The 22217-nt window shown below is 42.8% G+C and overlaps 1 protein-coding gene across 4 annotated transcripts in view; it reads right to left on the minus strand.

Annotated features, from left to right (window-relative positions):
- Positions 1 to 22217, minus strand: part of SLC2A9 (solute carrier family 2 member 9) — a 132669-nt gene that overhangs the window by 108705 nt on the left and 1747 nt on the right. For 2 of the 4 annotated variants that reach the window (XM_054825038.1, XM_054825037.1), the window contains exons 2-3: positions 8163 to 8263; positions 3525 to 3610 (exon numbers count right to left, since the gene is read on the minus strand). In XM_054825038.1, the coding sequence (XP_054681013.1) occupies positions 3525 to 3587 (63 nt within the window). In that variant the 5' untranslated portion in view covers positions 3588 to 3610; positions 8163 to 8263. Of the gene's footprint in view, positions 1 to 1448; positions 1660 to 3524; positions 3611 to 8162; positions 8264 to 22217 lie in introns of those variants that run through there. The other 2 variants (XM_054825040.1, XM_054825036.1) reach the window with 2 other exon arrangements.

Below are 22217 nucleotides of genomic sequence, written 5' to 3' on the forward strand. Positions count from 1 at the left end.
TTTTAAATATTTGCTCAGGCTTCAGCAACACCAGATAAAAGATGAAAGCACAATGAAGCAAGAATGCAAAAAAAAAAAAAATCAAACTGTTGCTCAGAAAAATATTAACCCTGTGGCAACACTAACAACAGAAAAGGGAAAAAACCCCAATGTGTTTTACAGTGACCAGGAAACAAGAAGGCAACCACGCCTCCCTCCTAGGTGTTCCTTCGCGCCATCTGTGTGCTCACGTGTCCCTGCCGTCAGCGCAAGGGCAGGTAGGTGTGACCGTCCCCACGGCAGTAAGTGTTCTGTCAGGAAAGCTCCACGTCAGTTCACGGCAAAGACCTCCAGGTACCCGAGAACTGCTTACTTGCGCGTTTTGGAGTCTTATCGCAGATCCCAGTGCACCGTGCTCTAAAAGATGGTTTTCCCAACTCCCGTCCTTGTTCAGCATAGCATTTGTGTCAGCTACTATGAGCTTCAAACTGCCTTTTTTAAAAGCATGCCAATTTGCATTTCAGTTTTCATGACACAGTTTAGAATACTGTATTTTGATTAGTTATAATCCCTTTCTCAGATTAAACCACACTTACAAGTGTACAGAAGGAAGTTTTAATACTCTTAAACTGGTACTGCTAAGACTTTCCATTGATACTGGGAACCTGGATTGTGGAACACCTTACCCGACACCCCGTTTTAGGAAAGCACCGAGTACCCAAGCGATCCTGCACGCAGAGAACGGCCGTGCCCCGTTAAGCACCGCCGCAAGCCGGGTGGCTGCCTACAGGTGCGCCCGCTGGCACGGCGGTCCCTCAGGTTGCTCTGCCCCCGGGGGCGGCGGAGGAAGAAGGGAAGCCCGCAGTCCTCTCTCCCCGGGTTTGCCCTTGCCCCGAGGACTCGCCGATACGGGTGTTCCGAGGAAGGCGCGGTGAAGCACCGTGCGCCCTCGCCTTGTTCTGCTCCCACCGCCCGTCGCTTTCCCCGCGAGGGCGGCTGCTCTCCCCGTGCGGGGGCACCGCGGCTCCCGGCGCTGCCCTCCGCCCCGTCCTCTGGGACCCGGCTCGGCGGCCGCGGTATTTTTAGCTCTGCCCCCGCGCCCGCCCGCCGCCAGCTTCTTCTGCACCGCCACCAACAACTTTCCGAGCGGGGACGGGCTCGGCGCCGCCGCTGTGCAACCTGAGCTGTGCCCCGCTGTCGGGGGAGCGGCGGGGGGTCAGTTACTCCGGCTCCCGCAGCCGCCGTGCACCAACCTCGCTTTTCCTCCCTCCCCACCACGCTGGGAAAGGACCGGAATCGCCCCCTCTCCGGTTACTCGTCCCCGAGGCGCGGGCAGCGCGGGCCGGGCTCCCTCCGTACGCCGCCGGGCTCGCCCCCTCCCCGCCGATTACCCACCGCATAAACGGCGACGGTCATTTCCAAACCAAAATTACCCCCGGGGAGACGCCGCGCTGCCCCGCGCTACTTACGCTGGTGCCTGCGCGGCGGCGGCCGCCCCCTTCTCCCCGTGCCACCAGCGTGGCCGCCTCGGGCCCCGCCGCACGGTCCATGCCGCTACCGCACGTGCGCAGCGGCCGCGCATCTCCGGCGGGCAGCGCGCGGGGGGCAGCGGGGGCGCGGCCGCGGGAAGTGGCGGAGGCGGCGGCGGCCGCAGCAGCAGGGGGCGGGGGGGGGGGGCGCGCCAGGCGCTCGGGGGGCGGTGGCGGTGCCGGCGGCCTTGACCCCGTTTCGCAGCGCCGGCCACGGGAGGACGTGGCTCCCGCCGGGTGGGAGAGTCAGTGCCCGGCGCACGCCGCCCGGGGGCTGCAGGCAGGGCTCAAGGGATGGAAGAGCCCGAGCTCATTTAGCTGCGTGCATGTACATAACTTAAGCAAATGTGCATGCCCTGCGCCGTGCGTGTGCTTTCCGGCAGGCCTCTTCCCTCAGCAGGGATTTACCCAGCAGTGCAGCGAAATATCACGACTGGGTGTCCATCGCGGCCCCCCCGCCGAGCGGCACAGGGGCTGGGGGACCACGGCTTGCGGGGGGGGGGGGGCGCACGCCACGGGTGCCGTCTGGAAATCTGGGCTGCCTTTCTGTAAGCAGGCCGCTGGAGTAAGGAGGGGAAGAGTTTTCCCGTGTTGCTGAGGCTGGAAAGTGAAGGTACCGCAAGACTTGTAGCCAATTAAGATGTTTAACCACACGGCGTATGGATGTTTCCACAGCCTTAGGAGGTTTAGATCTGACATGCCACACTACTGCTGTGTAACAGATGGTGATTAGACATGCTACCTGGGGAAGAAAAAAGCTTTCAGCTATTACTTTTGAAGGTACCTATTTGCAAACACGTGGATTTTGAACTGCTAAGAGTTAAACTACACCTTCTGGTTGGCAATGGATGAGTATTAAGTGCGTCTGGGAACTATTCCCAGATGACTGCAGTTAACATTGGTGTAAATCTGTGCTGTTTCCACTTCTTACATGCTACATACCTCACAACAAGCTTAGAGCTCTCAAAGATGCAGTAAGTAATGCCATAAAGCACTGCAAGTTTGAAAGCAGTTTACGATGCAGCGGCTTGGAAGTGTCTTTGGCTCAGATCAAGCTGAGCAGTGTTTGAATAGAAAGCCAGATGCTACTCATTAACATGTAAGATTATCGTACATATTGAGAAACATCAGCATAGATAGATGATCCAGGCATCATTTCTAATCTCTTCGAATGGTCATAAGCAGTAAAAGAGTCAAATTAGGAGAATCAAGCCTCTAAACTACATGGACTGTATTTGAGATGACACCTGTGTTTTATTTAGTTTCATTTAAATACCACAGTGCAAGTAGTGGAGTTCATACTCAAATACAGATAATGTGGCTGCATGTGATTAATATGTACATAATTTCTCACCTTAACACATACATTTTTTGACAATTTTTACAATCGCCGTTAGTAACTTAGAGAAGCTAAACATAAGCTACTCTCTACACTCCTCAAATTTTCATCCTGGCAGCTTCGCCTTGCTCAAATCTCCATGTTCCCATGGAAAGAAGCATCATTTTGCTCTTTTCTTACATGTCAGAGCAGAACGGAAGGGGGAAACGTACACAGCTTTGTGGGTTCTTGTATAAGAAAGGTGTCAGAGACAAAATCAAAACTTTTTTCTACATGATACATCCTTCCAAAATTTCATTTTGAAGGCACAGAAACTCTCCTCCAAAATATTACTACTGTCCTCAGCGACAGAGTCCCTCCCATAAAAGGGAGGCTTTAATCTATCCTAAAATCAAGGAATCCCAGAATGGTTTGCCTAAACAGCTTTTTTGGCTAGTTCAAAGCCAGACACACATATAAAGAGAAACACGGGACAAAATGAGAGGCCCGTGGTGCAGTCTCACAGTAAGCCCATTAGTAGTCCTGGTACCAAAGGGAGAAAGAAAACCGCAGCATTCCTGTGTTTAGAACACTGACCCTATGCCTGCAAGTATTCATATAGGTTCCAAATAGTTATTTTCTGCCTCCAGCCCGCAGATAGCAAACAAATGTGTTAACAGAAGATTTGGGGAACTCACCATTTTTTTCTTCATCGCCTGATTTTCTTTCATCTCACCGTTGCTTTGCTGTTTGTTCTCCATTCTGTCACCTTGTTAGGTAATAGCTGAGGAAGAAAAGAGGGGAAGTTGTGGTACTGCTCAGCTGAGGCAGGTGGGTTTTTTTAATAAAATCATAAATCTGGCCCAGGGAGGAGTTGAAAAAGCCCGTAAAAAGTTTAACTACTCCCTTCAAAAGTCACATCCTTGCTCAGGAAGGTGTAGCAGCACCAAACTGAATGCAGTTAAAAGCAACCAAAACATACGTGCTAACTGTGTTTAAGTAGTCTACTCGGAGGACGGCATGCTCTTTGGAGCAGTCACAGTAGTTCCTAGCTCAATTAAACCGTGAAGTGGAAAAAAGCTACGGTATCAGGCCTGTCAATGGACACACTGTCTCTGTTGGAATAGGAGCAGATGACCCACTGCAACTACAAAAGGAGTTTAGATTGTCAGGTAGAACAACATTACTATGGCTGGATTGCAGCCAGGACATTTGGATTAATTGGTGGTGTGATTCTAATTATTATTAGACCTTATATAAGCTGGGGCATTGCCTGAATACATTTGCAAAGGAGGGGTCCATTTATTTACCACTCTGTCAAGAAAATTCTTCCTAAACATCACCGTATGTGCTTTAATAATGTTAAAGGCCATTTTAAACATCATTTATTAAGAAACTAAACTGATTTCTGAGGTTTCAGAGAGGATGGATCATCAGTTATTTACACTGTGCTTCATTGTATGATCTTGGGCAGTCCATCAGTCTGTTCAGTTCATTTGGAATATGGATTACTGGGTTCTTCTACCTCAACATCTTGAGATGACAGCACATTTCAAGATCTTTGCTTACTTGGTCAATATGGTAATGGTAGATACAGTCTTGAACGCAAGTTGTCTTGTAGACAAGAGTCTACAAGGTAGTGGGCTATGATACATGGGGAGTAACAGTCAGTTTAGTGAAACAGCACACTGGAGTAGAAATTGTGTTGAGGCCATCACACATACACGAGGTTTTGTAAGAAGAAATCCTGTCTGATAGAAGTACCGCCACTGACATTATATCCGATGGTTCCAAGAAATCAGGCTGAGCTTTTAAGTAAGAGAAGCCAGAGACGTAACAGCATCCTCTTAAGTGCCTTCTTCCCTCTCTACCTCTCTACCTCCCGGTGCAGTCAATACTAAAAACCTGCAAACAACTCCTTTCCCTCTGCTGCAAAGGGCCTTAGTCAATTCCTGCTAAATTGCTCTTCAAAAAGAGCTTTCAAGGCAAATGTATTTCACTTTGTAGGAGAGATGCTTAGTCTCCTCGTCAGACAGTTCACCTGTCCCATGCCACATTTAACAAGCATACCAAAAATAATGTCAGACTCGCTCACTGCAACACCCACATGCTATCCAGTACTTCATATATAGATAATGTAGATAATTAAATTAATGAAGGTTCTGACAGAGCACGAACAAAGCATCATCAATCTGGAATTTAAGAGCTTATAAGACAGAGAGGGCATAGCACTGAAACAGAAACAGCACAGGCTCAGTCAGAAACAGTCTGCTAAGCATCTAAAGAGACATAACTCAACCTCACAGCTAAGCCGCTAGCAAGGATAACTTGTGTCTGCCTTCCCCCACTGCACTTTTTTTTTTTTATATGGCTGTATCTTCCTCTTGTTCTTTGAGCAGTCTTTAAAACGCTTTTAAGATATGTCTGTTGTGTCTGGCAAGTTTAATTGCTAGCAGTGCACCATCGGCAGAAGTGTTCAGACTGAACTGTCCCTCCTATATTTCAGGTAACCCTAGTTTCACAACTTTTTAAACATATCCGCTTGACTGTAGAAAAAGGAATGTTACCACAGCCAGGACATGCATCCAATGTGGTGCAAAAAATAAGAAATCTGGACTGGGGAGGGAGTTTAAATCACTGAAATCCTGCATGGATTTGTCAGTGTTACTGACTTGTGTGCAGGAAAGGGACATGATTACGGTAAGCAGAAACCTGATCTTCAGATTGCAGTGTTTGACAAAATCTAAAGAAACGATGTTCCACTTAGGGGAACGAAAGTCTGAGATTTGCACTGCTGCTGCTGGTGGCCATTCACTGAAAAGTTTTGACAGATAGGGCAGAGAAGTGTATTCCTTCCCGCTAGTTCATACTGCTAGTACCAGGTAAGTTGCTTAAGTTGTGGATCCAGAAATATTCATTATTCATTCTTTATCATGGAAGATTAGATCTGTCTGCTCCCTAGTTTGTACAGTTAGTTAGGAGATGACCTCTGAATCAGGAAAGGCTCATTTATGTCAGGCCAGAGGGCATTACAAACAGAACTACAATTTGCTTACTTATCCAGCAGTTTATTTAGCAATGTATAGGTTGAGTTCCTTACTGGGACATGCAATCCAACTGACTCCCACAAACTGTTAGCCTTGACAAGGATGGCCTAGCAGTTCACGGAGCAGGAGCATTATGAGCGGCACAGCAAACTGACTTGAGAGAGGTACAAATAAACCTACTGTAATCTAGGTTTGGTTTTGAACTTCTTTTGAACATTCAGCATTCATTAACTGCCTGCAAGTCAGGAAAAACAAAAGCTGTCGGAAAGCTGTCGTGTTCACAAAAAAGCAAACGTGCAGAGGGAGCAGTTTCAGATGAACTCGGGTTTTAAATAGCCATATTCGATGTGTTAGTTGACCACCTCAGAAAAGCTGAGTTATAAGTGACATTTATTAAGAAAAAAACCCCAAAATAAGAAGAGTGTAAGACCTGGAATAGATCAATTATTGTTGTTGTCCAGTCTGAGTGCAAAACACTGTTTGGGCCAGTACCCAGTCATGGCCCGTTTGCCATCTTCTTCAGGTGGCCTGGACTTACACCAAGCCACCAGTCACTCCACCCAAGGCGCAACACAAGCAAGCGATATAAAAGGTTCTGCTGATACAAATTCCTCATGATGGGCATACACAGCTTCCTTGTCTGTCTCCCAAGTGCAAAGTATATTACTTCTATAAAAAAATTATGTCTGTGTCGACACTCCACTACTATGCACAGGGAAAATGTGGAAGTCAGAACAGCAGCTTCCAGCTGTCAAAAGTCACTTTTAATTACAAACCAGCCTCTCAGGGATGGAAAGGGGCTGCTTTGCACTTCTCAGAGTAAACCTCTTTCAGGTGTAGTACAGAACATTTTGATTTCTTTTAAGAATGGGAAAAAGAAGCACTCAGAGAGACAACACTGCAATAGGGTGTGAATTGCAAAGCTTTGGAAAACACAGTGTAAAAATAACCTGAATGAACTCAGTAAGTCCTATTGAGCTGTGGTAGATTGACATCTAATAATTTTTGCCTTTGGGAAGGCAAAATTGTCCAACTCGAGAACTTTGGTTCCTTATGCATTGTACTGGAAATAGGTAGGTACTTCAGAAGATTTTTTTTATTATTTTTTTTTTAATTCAACACTTAAAACTCTAGTAAGAGGATGGAGGAGAAAAGTTTTGTGTCACTCCTATCCCGTAGCTTCTGTGCTTTAAAGCTATTGCTGCTACTCAGCTCACAGCCAAAATGCTCTGGGGCTGACCACTTGTGCCTTTCCATAAAGGAGCCATCCTTCCAAGGTAACAGACTTAAACTGAGGACTTCCCTGTGCTTCCAGCTAGATGCTTCTCTCACTGGTTTATGACATGTACTTCATTGAATGTGCTCCTCTCCCTGGTACTGTAAATCACACGTACACGCTCACACAAAAGAAATCCACCAGCAATTAATGAAAAGAAAGAGCACATTTCAACTTTCTGTGTCCCCCAAATCAGGAAAAGTTTATGTATTAGATCCTGATAGGTGACATAACTATATGGATAAAATAGGTGTTCTGGAACTCCATTAAGAACTGAAGGGATTATTTTCTTCTCAAGTAGTTTTGTTAAACTAGATCTATTCTGGTGCAAGTGAGACTGTACAAGTCCACACTTCCTATACTGTTTATGGAAAATGTCAAACAGTCCCAATATTAAAATACCATTGCTGGAGTCAGGTGTGGTATGACTTTAATTTGGCACAGAGCATTCCTACGGCCTTGAACCATTTAGCAAGAGTTAATCTCAAATACTGTAGACACCCCAGGTTCCAGAAATACCTGTTCACTTAAGTAATCAGTTGACAGTGTTAAAAAAATGTGTATGTCTTTTTTTATCTATATCTGTAGTATCAATCCTAAAGTGTCTTTACAAGATGATGAATCATTGTATCTGGATTTCAGTATTTCATACAAGTCACAATCTGATCTCTTATACTGTGAAGGGGAAAGACTGAATTTCTGTTTCAAAATGAAGTGTAGTTTTGGTTTGGGTTTGGTGGGGTTTTTATAATGTAAATTGGGGAAAAAAAATAAAGCTATTTTTTATAGAAATCTATTAACCTGGAGAGGAAGACGGATTTCAGAGTAAATAACTGCTTATATAGAAGCTGGGTACTTGACTAGCACAGAAAATTATTTGTTTACAAATTTCACAAAATTGGTTTATACCCAGATAAATCTATTCCTCCCTCCCCGAGTCAAACCCTTGAGAACATTGCCAAATTTGAGAAGTTGCTCCAAAGTATCACATCCAACTTCTAGGTGCTACTCACCACTTACCCGAAGTATTCTTCACTTCCAGTGATTTCTGAAGTTCAGTGCAGTTGAGAAGCAACCCTTTTCAGGATTGCTACAGCTACAGCAGCTCTCTTCTCTGAAATAGGGACAGTTAAATCATTGAATTAAATTCAGAGCCAGCTTTAACTCTTTTATACTTTTTCAGAAGTAATAAATAATTAACAGTAAAAACAAAGAATAGTATGACGCTTTAGCTGGAACTCATGCAATAAATCTTTCCTACCCAGTAGAAAACCAACTGCCTTGTATGGCTGCAATACCATACAAGAGGTCTTTGTTTCAGTCACCACACAACATAAAAAAACTTTGCTTCCCACATTTGAATCAATAGACATTTGAAATGCGAGTGCCTAAGGCTAGGACTCGCATTCATACACTCTTACCTGATTACAAGTGACCGTGTGGAGGAACGCCCACAGCATTCCATGTGCTGTAAATGGCTTTTAACAGTGATGTGTTGGGCCAGTACTCATGTGTGTGAGAGTGTGTGGTACTTCTCAGGAGCCACCCTTTTACAAGGTTTTGAAAGGCTGGGACAAGACAGACTGTACAGTAACAAACCCCACAGTATTTCATAAAAAGATTTACCTTGTCTGCTCTTCTGGCTTTATGCCATAGAGAGGAACTCCATGTCAGTGTTAGTTAAATACTAAACAAAACAAGGGTGTAGCAGTTCTGACCTTGCTTTTGCTATCAGTTCCTTTCATCCCAAAGCTAAGCAGGGATAAGAAAATTTCGGTGTGAAAAGGTGCTTTCTGTTTTGGCTTTTCCTTGCTGGTACGTCGGTTGCTTTCGTTGAAAATCCAATATATGTTAAATTAGGCTCATCAGCATTTCCTCAAGGACCCTGATATCTAATTTATTTGGATTATCTATAAGCTTGCAGATGCTAAGCTGTCCAAAAATGCATTAGGTAGAGAGGCAGCTGTACAGACGTGAGTTGGCTGAAACTGTAAATTCTGGCTGGGATTTGAAGTAACCTTGTTCTTTTAGGGAAGGTTCATGTGGTGCTTGGTTTGTATTTCAGGTTATGATTGTTCTGGCAGCTCCTACGGATCGCTTTTGACCTTGATACATAAGTCTCAGTGAAGTTCTCGGAAAATATTACCATCAAATGTACTTCAGCAAACCATAGGCATCCTTCTCTGGTTACAAGATGCTAATCAATGAAAACACCACTTTTGAGGGACAGGAAAGAAGTTCTCTGTAAGATCCCCTAGAATATTTTATCTAAAAGTGTCTTTAGACTTGGCACCCAATATCTTATAATTAACGGGGGGGGGGAACCAAAACCCTCTTGTACTTTAGCTCTCTGTAACATGGTGGTTATAAGGAAATGAGAGATTCTCTCTTCATTCTCAGTCCAGAGAATGAGGGAACAGACAGGTGAGTTTCAAAGAAATCTTGTATGTCAGATACCTTCCAGAACTATACACATTTAATTTACATTTTAAATAATCTACGTTTTAACTGAAATCTTCACAACTTTTAAATTAATCCAAAGTGATTAGGTTGTGACATCTAAACCCAAGATACATTACTTAGTAGCATCCGTCATTTGTGGAAAGGACTTGTTGCTCACCATGATGAGCATAAGGACAGGAAAATAAGCAAGACAAGGCTATAAAGCTGGCACTGCTACATTATAAAACCAGTTATACACGGTTATGTAAGCTTAGGGAAGACGTGCCTGTTCAAAAAGCATGAATTGAACAATTATTGAAGAGCAGCCCACTCCGTGCTAGAATTAATCCTTTCAGACTAAACAATGCTGCTTCTTTGATCAAAGTTTTCCCAAGTTTTAGATCCAAGTTTATAAATTTGGCCGGTATCAATCTGAGCAAGAATACAAAGAAACCATCTCAAGGGCAACTTACACAGTCATGACCAAGAAATAGACAAACAACCCAAGAATTGCTGTGTTAGATACCACACACAGGAAAGAAGCGAAGATTTTTTTCATGGAAATTATAACCAGTACAGAAAAAATAGAATCTTTACCAGCAAGCCTAAGTTAAAAGCTGACCAACTGAATATTTGGACAGAAGTCTGTGAAATTTTAATTTCAGGTTCAAGATGAATTTTTTCATTGATAGGAACTTAGAAACAGAAATGCTAGAGTAAATATGATAACCAGAGAGTATACAATGTGTGTAACTATACCTGTGAATGCTCATTCACACATGAAGATGTAGTTGGTTTCTATGCAGATAGGCCCCTTTGGAAATTCAGTTTCAAATTGGTAACCCAAACTGATGCTTGGATTTTAGTTCTATAAAAATGCCCTGATCTGGCAAAGCAGTAGCACACAGTTTAGTTTTAAACCTAATTCAGTAGGAAAATTAAGCATGCACATAAATACTTTGCTAGTGAAAGTGAGAACATCTACCTTCTCACTTAGTCAAACCCCCAAAACTGGAATTCGGTGTCTTTCATGGCTGCACATCCTTGATGGAAATGTATTGTGTTCCCGCACTGCTAAAACCATAGTTTTGAGAGAAAAGCCACAGCACTGACCATTTTTATTCAGTATTCTTTTCATCTCAAAACCCTCAAGGCTCCCAATATGTAGGCATCAGTACAAGCAGATCTAACAGATCTTTGGAGAGGAGGAGAACAGAAAAAGAATATTGAATATTTGAAAATAGATTTTACTGATGATTACATAAAAGTGCCTTGGGTCAGCTACAGCAGAGTATTTCCCAGGTTTTTGCAAGAAAAAGTGGTTAATAATTACCCTTTGCTGTGTTGGCCATTAGTTTTGTTTTAACCATTTTCTCTCATTTACACGTGCAAGTCTGATATGTCATCATTTAGGAAAAATCTTAAGAGCCATGAGTTTAATGTTATTATTATGTTAAGGTTATTTCCAACATTACCTTCCATGTAAATTAACACTAGTTAAATCTTTGCCAAGTTATTTCCAGTGAAGTCAGCCTAGCATCCACCTGCCGTTTAGTAAATGTTGAATTAAATATTGACAAGTAAAAGCTTTTATGTTGTAAGGTTATGCCCTGAGTTAAGACCAGAGCTGCTCCTGGGTACAGGTTCATTCCAGGCAGAAAGGAAACACCCTCAAGGTAACTCTTGTTATAAAGAAGGATTATGCCCCAAAATGAAGCCACTTCTAGGGTGGGAATTTCGGACTCAGTTTTGAAGGAGGTACCCAACATCTAAGTGAGTTTTGGTTGAACATCAGAGAATACTTTCAGAATTCCCAAGGCTGATGTTTGAGCAGCTTCTATTGTCTTTATTAATGCTGTAAGCAAGGAAAACTTCTTGCCAGGGTACTAATGGCTTGAGCCTTCCTCCTCTCTTCGTGTAGTAGCAAAACCTGCTTCCAGCAGGTAGAGATACCCTGACAGATGGATTCTTTACACATCTTTTCCTAAAGTTAAGAACAGGCAGCCAATTTTTAGAGAAATGTTTTTTCCTATCAGCAGTCCTATTATTTTACTACTCCTCTTGAAATCTTCGGAGGAGAACCAGTGATCTTTTTGAAAGATCACTTGAACTGCTAACACATCAGGCTGAAACACAAGGCCCTCCCAGGCGAAGCTCCATGTTCTGACTCCCACAGGGATCGTCCTCATTGATACGACGACTCCTTCTAGCCTTAGACAACACTGTTGACCTCTGTAGAGGGGGAAATGAAACAAAATGCCTTTGCACGCATTGCACGCTCAGTCAGTCTCTAGCTTGCTCAAAACTTGAGTTGCAGGGCTCGAGCTCCAGCCCCCTGGGAGCAGCAAGCGCTGCTCGAGCCCGGAGTCTGCACATTCCTCACAATGCTGAATGTGCCTAAAAAGGATGCAGAGCGAGCCCAGAGTAGAAATATATACTCGCGTTGCTTTCTTGTGAAAATTGGTCCTGGAAATCAGGCTAGGAAAATAAACTTTGCCCTATCCAACCTGCCCAGTTATTTTAAATAGCTTCAATCCCAACTTCGCTTCAAGCTGCCAAACCCTTTTAGCTTCTCAAGCTGTAGGTTTAGGTCTGATATCTCATTTGTCTTCATCTAGGGACTAAAAATAAGAGAGAGATATGTGTGTAACAGATTTTCTCCACAGATTCATGAAACAAGCGAGCAGCAGCTCACCATTTATTCTCTTGAAGGCTAAGATAAATTACCAAAAATATTCCCCTCTAAAAGTAGGGAAAGATAATGTGATATAAGAACTGGCTTTGAAGTGTCACTACCTTCATTTGTGTAAGCAAAGCTTCATATGTAAATATGGTAAAATTCAGTGTGTTGTGAACATAGTTGTTTTTCTCCCACTTTGAGGAAAATTGGGGAATGGAAGAAAAAAAACAAAACTAGTGAGATAGATCCTTCCCCCCTCTCCCAAACTTTAGCTGTGATTTCCAGGGGCATTTAAATGTCTGTTGTTGTAGCTTTTAAGATATTACAAAAAAATGTTTCGTCACACCCAGTAGGTTTCAATTACGTGAATATAAAAATGCAAACCTCACATTTCCGTGGGTTATGAAATACTGGAAGGGCTGATGGCTGAAGTGCCTGCTTTGCATTTCAAAAGCTATTGGGGTCAAAGTCTGTTAGTTATTACAATTTTCAGCAGATCTTGGTGTCAGGGCCCCAAGCACATAGCCTGTCCTGGGCCCAGGGCCAGCTTAGAGGATGGGTGCAGGCACCCAGCTGTGAGGAGAGCCTCTCTGAGCTCCACCTTGGCTCAGGAGAGCACAGTGAGGGACGTTCTCAGCCGTTGTCCTCAGTCCAGGTTAAGCTGATCCAGACCTTTACCATGACCAGCAAGGCTTGACTTTGCAGCTCAGACTCAGGCCTGCCTCATCACTGTGGACTTGCCTGCTGATCATGGGGTGCTGGGGTCATGGGTTTGGTATAGTAGCTTTATTAGTCGAAAGCCAGACTCTTTTGGCTGGTTAACACTAGTAACAGCAAAAGGAATCCTCCAGGAAAAAAAAGATAGTCTTCAGTTACAGTCAAATTGTAAACCAATTTTTCTGCAATAAACTTGTCAGTCTTTGCTCAAGATGCTAATACTTCTTAACCACCTAATTATTTAGGTGGTCTAATCATTTATAGAAATGATTATGTACGCAGAACAGCATATTCCAGTAAGACATTAGAAATGAAATTAATTTCACTGATTTCAAGTGAATAAGGTATCTTTGTTTACGGGCTAAAAGGGCATTGACAGAAATCCAATATTTTGGATCCAAACTTTTCCTATGAAGAGGAAGAATAACTTGAGACAGGTGAACTTACATTGCTCCTCTTCACACAAGGTTTAATACATTTAAAGCCCATTTCTACAAGCAGCCTGTCTCCTGCAGTGGGACTGAAGGTTGAGGATGACTTTTCCAGGAATAACCACTCTACATCATCTACAACATCTTATGAAATAGCTCCATAAAACTTATTTCTTGTGCTCTCCCTGTGGTGTTGATTCTAATGTAATGGGCAGAACACAACTTTGTAATTAAAGGCAAGGGGTAAGAGTGGTCTACACAAGGACTGTTCAAGTGTTTCCCACCGCACTGTTGCAGGCACTGATTACGGATGTTGAAGAACATACCCTGAGCCTTCAGAGAAGATCTCTAAACCTCACAGGAAGGTATTGTGCATTTGGTGAATGGCTCTTAGCAAGAGCGCTCTTCCAGAGAAGAGAGAGCCTGCCCTGTCACCGCACAAGCTTCCAAACAGATGTATGCACAGCTTCAGGTAGCATAAAAGCACCAAGTTATAAGTCTGCATAACACCCCCTGATAGCCCATATCCTCTGTTTGGGTTGCTACTGACAGCTACTGTATAAGGTTTCTTTCCACCTTTTCCACTTCACTCATACTCAGGCATTTCCCATGGTAGCAACCTTTTGGTCTGTTGAGTCTTAAGTACTGGCTTTTAAGTTCAGTGCAAGCTGACCTCTGCCCACCCTTGCTGCTGAAGGTTTGCAAGTTGAGCAAGCTACTGTAATAATTTTGTGGTGTGAGTATATGAAAGGAGGAACGCTGATATGATTTAATGGTAAGATTGTCACTAGATTATCAGAAGAACCTAGGACATTTCACGAGACTCAAGTTTTATTGCCAACTATGCTAACAGGATGCGATAGTGACTGAACTATATCCAAGTACATGACTCATGCCATACATTTAAAAAAATCCTGGAACAACACTATGTCACTGCATTCCACTTTGCTGTTGGTTCAAGGGGCATTATTTTCATGTTAAGACTTATGTTGTTAATTAATAAAACATTAACCTGAGAATAGAAACAGGAATCTATAGGTAGTACACACTAAGCCATCGGGAAGAATGTACAAAATCGTGAGCTTATTCCCCAAGTGAGCATTGAAATAACTGGTAATTGCATAGCAGAGTTTTGGGTATGGATCCCCTTATGTCCCGTTTATGGTTGTAATGAAAATCAAGGTTTTAAGTACTTTGTGTGACTCAGTCTGTGAAAGACCATTCACTGTTCCAGACCAGCACAGGATGCAAGAACATGCTATATAAGCACACAAGCAAGTTATGCAAGCGCTAAAACATGATGCTAAACTGGATATGGGTCATACTGCTGAATTTAGCTGCTTCTGCATAGAATTAACTCCATCAAATGTTGGAGTAATGCACAATACCACCATTATTTGGAGGTTGTATTGCTCAACCAATCATTGAGTTACTTTGAAAAGGAGGGAAGATGTTAGGAGAATGTGTAACAGCGTGCAATGGTGTGTGGTGACAGTCAAGTCTAAAGCTGTTTAGAGTCTACAGCTCTAAAGAGTTGTGGAAAGTCACTTTTTGTTTTAAGTGACATATAAAATTAATTGCTCATGCATGTGTATTAATCAGTGTAGAAAAACCTTAATACATATACAGTAATGGACTCACAGGTCGCTGCTTTAATTTGGGAAGATCTTGAAACCTTTGTGGATAGGCCTAGGAAGCTGTCTCACAGTTCTCTGAGCCAGACAAAACAAGCAAAGCATTAAAATAAATCTTCATAAAAGAGTCCTTATGTTGGTACCGATCCAGACTGCAGCCAGCAGTACATTCTGTTATGGACCTGTCTTCTCACAAAAGATGCGGAGGAGGACAGAAATGATGAATGCTACTGTGTAAGACTAAGTATACTAAGGACTCCTTAGCTTAGGAAGGAGATGTGCCCTTTCCCTCAAGTTGTCCTTTCCTTGCAGAACCTTTGCAAATTACAGATAACCACACAAACAGTCTCACTTTAATAAAGCTAGCCAGCACTCTATTTGGTCCAGCCCTATAGTCATGTCTTATAATGGCTAGTAGTGGATATTCAAAGATGCAATAAGACACAAAGCAAGCATAGAAAAAGCCTTCCCCAATTCACCTATCCAGCTTCTGGTTATTGGTTTCTTAGGAACTTCCTAACTTACAGTATGTGTTTGGATCCCCTTTCCATGCTCCTGTTTCACTTCTCCAAATTTTATATATTTTTTTGTTCCAACATCCTATGGCAACGAGTTCCACAGGATCAATATATGAGGTTGTCAATTTTAGCTTCTTTTCTGATGACTTCTCTGGAAGCTTCTTAATTCTTGTGTTGTGAGACTTATCAGCCATACCTTTCCTAAGCTAAATTGTGCTGGTTTATATGTACATTTGTGCATCAACTGTTTGGTGCCCTGGGCACACTCCTGTTGTGCCACATTAAACAATTATGCCTCACAGGCTCTATCTAAATTTGCCACTAAAACAGTTCTCATTTCACTAAACTTTACAAGACATCCACTTCACACATTCCAAGACTTCTCTGCCTCACAAGTCAGAACACATCTTGGTTGACCGCAATTCATATGAAAACACTATGGTTGCACCATAATCTGCCCAGTGTGTCCAAGGAATCTCCCCTCATCTACGGCTGTAACAGGCAGCCTCAGCCTCAGGTTTCTGCTCTACCAATAGTGGTTTGATGTGTTTATTTTAAAGAGGAATTGCTCTGCATAGGAAATGTCTGGTTTGATAAGATTCTCCACTTTTCCTGAGGTGCTGCAGTACTGCCAGGAAGTGGTGCAAGAGAGCAGAGGCAAAACCAAGCTGGAGCCAAACCCTCAGGGTTGGAGAGAAGCAGGGCACCACAGCCATCGCTGCCTGCTGGGGAAGCCAGTAAAGGGGAGTTATCAACAAAACGGAGCACTACAGAAGCAGCCTGTTGCTGGTATAGTCCTATGATTTAAATAACCCCTGTTAGAGCAAGAGCCTGAGAGTGGGAAGTGTGGAGCAGAGAAGTCAATCTCATCCTGAGGAAGACTGGACTACTATCAGACTATTCTGAGTTACTAGTTTGCCTTTGGATGATATTTAATTCATTTTTTTTCCCTCATCATTTCTCCATCCTTTCAAGCTTCCTGCAATAAAGTTCCTTGTTCAGTTGTTTACTTCCATTTCAGAACAGGTTTAATTAAAGTTCTCTCCCCTTCACTCCCATCTTATTTGATAATTGCTTATGCTGTTTCTACTTCAGTTGTGATAGAGCAGATCTTTAGTGTCTCTGAGGGAGAGCAGTCTGACAGCTCCTGGCCATCTATACCTAAAGACTTGCAACAGAAAATATTGAAGTTATGTAAAAATCTATAGATTCTTGTACTTGCCTGTTTCTTGTGGCTGAAGAATACATTTATCACAAGTGTCTGTCATGCCTGCTCCCTTTTCCTCCACAGCCCAACGCCACTCCAAGAAGGCTGACTGCACATTAGGCTTTGTGCACATCAGACGTGTAGGGTGTTCTCCTGACTCCCACAAACTGCTGCGATCCCGTCACTCTCAAGTCTCACTATGGAAGGGCACAGGGAAAATAGGCCTATTGACAAACTCATTAACCTTTTTCCTTGCATTTATTTTATAAAATAGTTTTGATTCTCAATTAGTGAGACTAGGTCTGGTCTACAAGTAAGGGCTCAGCCAGGTAGGTAACTGTAGCAGCAGAAACAGGCATGTCTTACAGGAAATTCTGAGAACTTTTAGCAATGTGCGCTTCAGGCCAGAAGACCAACCATATCCTGGGCTGCATCAAAAAAAGCGTGACCAGCAGGTCAAGGGAAGGGATTCTGCTCCCTCTACTCCACTCTTGTGAGACCCCACCAGGGGTACTGCGTCCAGCTCTGGGGTCCTCAGCACAAGAAAGACATTGAGCCTTTGGAGCGACTCCAGGGGAGGGCCACGAAGATGATCAGAGGGCTGGAGCACCTCTCCTGTGAAGACAGGCTGGGGGAGTTGAGGTTGTTCAGCCTGGAGAAGAGAAGGCTCCAGGGAGACCTTATAGCAGCCTTCCAGTACCTAAAGGGGCCTGCAAGAAAGCTGGAGAGGGGCTGCTTACAAGGGCATGGAGTGATAAGACAAGGGGTAATGGCTTTAAACTGAAAAAGGGTAGATTTAGATTCAATATTAGAAAGAAATTCTATACTGTGATGGTGGTGAGGCACTGGAACAGGTTGCCCAGAGAAGTTGTGGGTGCCCCATCCCTGGAAGTGTTCAAGGCCGGATTGGATGAGGCTTTGGGCAACCTGGTTTAGTGGAGGGTGTCCCTGCCCATGGCAGGGAGGTTGGAACTAGATGATCTTTAAGGTCCCTTCCAACCCAAACCATTCTATGAAATATACAGTAAAATACTTCTCTTATGCGCATTTTCTCTTCTTTTCCTCCACACCTCCCTGACAATTTCTGAACGTGGAACTCACAAGTCTGATATACAATATTAAGAGGTCTGCTCAATAGATGGTTAAGTCTAAAACCGCTCATTGATCTTCTATAACACATCATGCATCAATTAGTGAGATGAAGACAATATATTAATCCTGTCCCTGAAAGAATCTTCTGCAAGGTGTTTAAGCTTCAAAGTAATCAATGTAAAAAGCATAATATGGTGTTTTGAAGAAACACTGAGAGCAAACATCCAGCCTGTAGTTTAATAATTGATCATCAAATGGTATGACATTAATAGAACCAAATACTGTTTTATCAGCTGCACCAGAACAAGCTGATAATCTGAAAGCAAACATGATAATAATGCCACTGCAGTCAGTTATTCCAACCTTGTACTCAAGATCTTAGCAGACAGAGAGAGAAGAGCCATCTCAGAAGAGGCAAACATCAAGAATTTGTCTAAACTGAAACTCATGATGATGTTTCAATGGTTAGTACAGACTCTGTTTGCTTCTTCCCTAACAGGGAACAGATCAATTCTCAAGCAGTTAATAACATCTGGAAAATTGCCAGATTGTTTCATTAGGCTGCAAAAGCATAACCCAGGGAAGCAGTGAAAAACTAACTTGTGTAATTACTATTGCAAAAGAGGCATGCAGCTTCTAGCCAGAATGTCAGAAACAGCTATCTAATGTGCCAGAATAACACAGACAAACTTTTAATGTAGCCACTGTTACTCCCGTATGAATTCTTACTGTTTCAAAGGAAGCAAAACGATGACATACCATACAGATATAAACTCTCTCACTATAGTACCTGCCATCATAACTGCATTGGGTGGGCACATAAGCCATACAATATAGATATATATGCTATTTTCATGGAATACCCCGAGTATTTGTAACTCCCTGAAATAGTTCAGTCCTGGTGTCAACTCTAGTTTGATATGCTCTCAACAATCCTCAAGGTAGCAAGGTAGCATAAATGCTATATTTTGCAGATCTGAGAGACTTTGCACTTCTCTTGAAACAGAAATTTCGATAATTTTGGTGATTTCTTCCATCCAGTCTCCTGTGGCTGTTCTTTTTTTTACTATGGTTTCCTGTTCCACCCCTTGCAGAATTTGGTCAAGGCACAAAATTCATTCCTGAAGCTCTTTAAGCTGCTGTCCCCATCTTGCCTTTCCTCATATTTCTGCAAGACTGGAACATGATGTTATCCGAGGCTCAGCTCTGCCCCATGGCTCCCACATCCTTGTGGCTTGGTTTGTCACTTAATCATTTTGATTATTATTTGTTTCCCTCTAGGTGCAAAGCACTACAGCAGCATCCTGCTGTCTGCAATTATCCCAGCCTCAATTTTGCTTGAAACCCTGGCTTTAACTCTTCAACTCCTTTCTCTGTGTATAAGTAATTTAGATCTAATTCCAGTTGGAATGAATATATAATGTGCTGCTCCTTATCTCTTTCTGGGGACATTACTTTATGCTCACACTTCACCCCAAAAACCAGAAGAGCAGATACTAATGCCAAAGACTGTTTACCACACCAGAACCTACGGCATTCAGACCTCATTAAGTGACCTCTGTCCTGACCTATATTTGTTGATTAAAGCCTAGTATCCTTTGCAGGATAGGATATACCAAGGACAAGATAATCTCTCAAATCAGAGATTAGATTGCAGCATATTTACATGCACATCTTTGCTGTGAGTCATGCCTGTACACATAGTTCCACAGAAGCCACAGCCCTCTCTGGCCAAATCAGGACTTGTTTGTGTTATGCAAGTCTCTGACTGACCGCAGATTTTCAAGACAGCATAGTATATATGAAGTTATTCCTCAGATCTATGCTTCTCTGTTGTGGTGGGCTGTATGTGAAAGTGAATATTGAGAAGACTCCGACTGCATTTGGACACCGACCACCAAAACCTACCCTAATTCAGTCACCTCTAAGCTGAAGTGATCTTAACTACCAATATGAAATGTTGTTCTATCCAAGTTGCCAAGGAAATGCTTGGAGATCAAAGTGAGGGAGCTTACAGATATGAGTAGTGAAAGGGATAATGTGACAGCTTCAAATAACTGCGGGGATTGAGAACAAGACCTCAAAACTTTTTGTCACATGCTGCTTAACTTCTTTTTTCCAAAACCCAAGGAGGGAAGAATCTGGCTGTGACTTTCTTTTAAGCTGCCCTCTTCTCTACAACATGTTCTTTCATGTTTGCAGTGATTGCCTTGAAATACTGACAGCTCAGCAGACAAAACATTTATTTTTTATAACTATAGTTGCTCCTCCTCAAGGTTACTGGTAGGTGGTTTTGCATGAAATGGATCCACTCAGTTTCTGTAGCGGTGTGGGATGACTCCAAACCCTGTGTCCGAATGTAAGAGTTGATACCACCTCCTTCAAAGTGTTCTGGCAATATGTGCTCTGTGTTATGATCTCATTCTATCTGCTTCATTTGCTCAAGAGCTCTCATAAGTTTTCTTAATCCTTTTGAAAAACAGTTTGCAATCCAAAAAATTTGTACTGGAAGAGCTTCCTATTATAGAACCTGAAGATCTTTTTCAGTGGGAAATCCAGGTTTCTTCCAATATTAATTATTTATTCTTCATTTTAAACTTAAATTAAAAATGTATAGTTGTTGTGTGACCACAAGAACCCCTTGCCAATTTGTAAACTAAGAAGCAGTAATAAAGTAATGGAACAGTAATAAACATTTCTTCCCCAAACTCTGTGGCGCAACTCTAAATCCTTCTGCAATTATAGCAAGCTGATTTGACAACTCCCTAGTTAAACAAATCTCTACAACTTTTCCTTCCACCCATTGTCTGTGATGTTTGTTCATAAAATTTCTTCCTAGTAAAAGTCTAGGATGAGTCAATAGCTTCATTGCCCCCTCCACTACAACACTAGGGTTAGGAATGAGGAACCACTTCTGGCGTCCCTCAGTAGGATTCTTCTGTTTCAGTGCAGTAGGGAAGAGAAAGAAAACCCCTTTCTCCATTACTTTTTTCTTCTCTCATTCATGGACTAATTTTGTCTGAAATGAAAGACTGAAGTAGAGATAACTCTTCTGAAGCAGTCTGGATTATAGCCTAGCACCAGAAATGAGTTCATTTCTATTTCTTATCTGCCACTGTTTTTACTATGAAGGAGGACTGAAGCTTAATCTTCAGTGATTTGCTGTACATTTTTAGAACCTATAATTTCATGCTTTGTTACTACACCATGTGAAACATACACCCATGAGGTACAGAGGGATAACCAGGTGGTTAGCTTCTGGCATTGGATGAGGGAGAGCACTCCACGCTTCAGCACAGTGCTATTTGGGAGGTTTTGGTTTTGAAAATAAAAAAGCAAAAAACCAAACCACAACCACCCCAAACCACACGGACTACCAGAACTGAGAAGTATATTTTCCTGTCCTTTGGTTTTCTCTCTACAGCCACCTTCTTTCTTCTCTTCTGCCCTTGCCCTCTCACCGCTATGGCTGAGCAACACAGAGAAAATCTCATCCTCAGGCTGAGGACCTAAACTCTTCCTCAGTGTGAGGAGGAAAGGAAGGGATGAATGGGGTATATGACAATGGCAAGACTAGAACAGGGGCTTATAGGGAGAGAGCTACACTGTCTGGACTAGGACCCCAGGAGGTGTCAGGTCTTGTTGCTTAAGAAGCAAGCATGGCTGCACGCAGAAGCTAGCAACAGCTGACTGTCCTGTTCCCTTCCAGTGGTACTGAGCGAGTCAGGCCAACCATTGCAGGTACCTGAGACTAATGGAAAGACTTGGATTTGATACACATTTTGACTCATCCTCTTATATCACAGCTAAATACATTCACTAGGATAGTCTACCAATACGAGAGGGAAGTACTCACTGCCAAACTACGGTTCGCTGCCAGCCCAACTTCTAGATTTGCAGCCTTAAAGCTTTGAAATCTATGACTTAGTTCAAGTAGGTTTTTTAGCTTTCCCAAATAAAGTATTTGGGGGATTGAGCTTTTCTGTGGCACTCCAAAACACTGGGGACAACAGATGAGACTATTTCTGAACAAATACATGCAAACAAAGTTCAAAATAAACCAGTAAGCAAGCCTACAGCCTCCACCTCTGATTTTGTCAGTTATTGCCTCCTGCCTCTGAGGACAGATGCTCCAAAAAGCACTTACAGAAGGAGGGTATTTTATAGGCCTTGGAGGACTGTTCCTCTTAAAAATCTTGAGGTGAAAATTTACTCCAAATCAATTAACACCAAAGGTTATGAAAAAGAGATGGGTTTGTTTTTCTGATCTGCTCGATGGACTGCAGGCAGTCTGTGATTTCTGCTTGCCTTTCGCACTGTGTGCCTTAAGGAAAGGGTGCTTTCTGT

This window comes from Grus americana, chromosome 4, assembly GCF_028858705.1.
Source record: "Grus americana isolate bGruAme1 chromosome 4, bGruAme1.mat, whole genome shotgun sequence".
Taxonomy (NCBI): Eukaryota; Metazoa; Chordata; class Aves; order Gruiformes; family Gruidae; genus Grus; species Grus americana.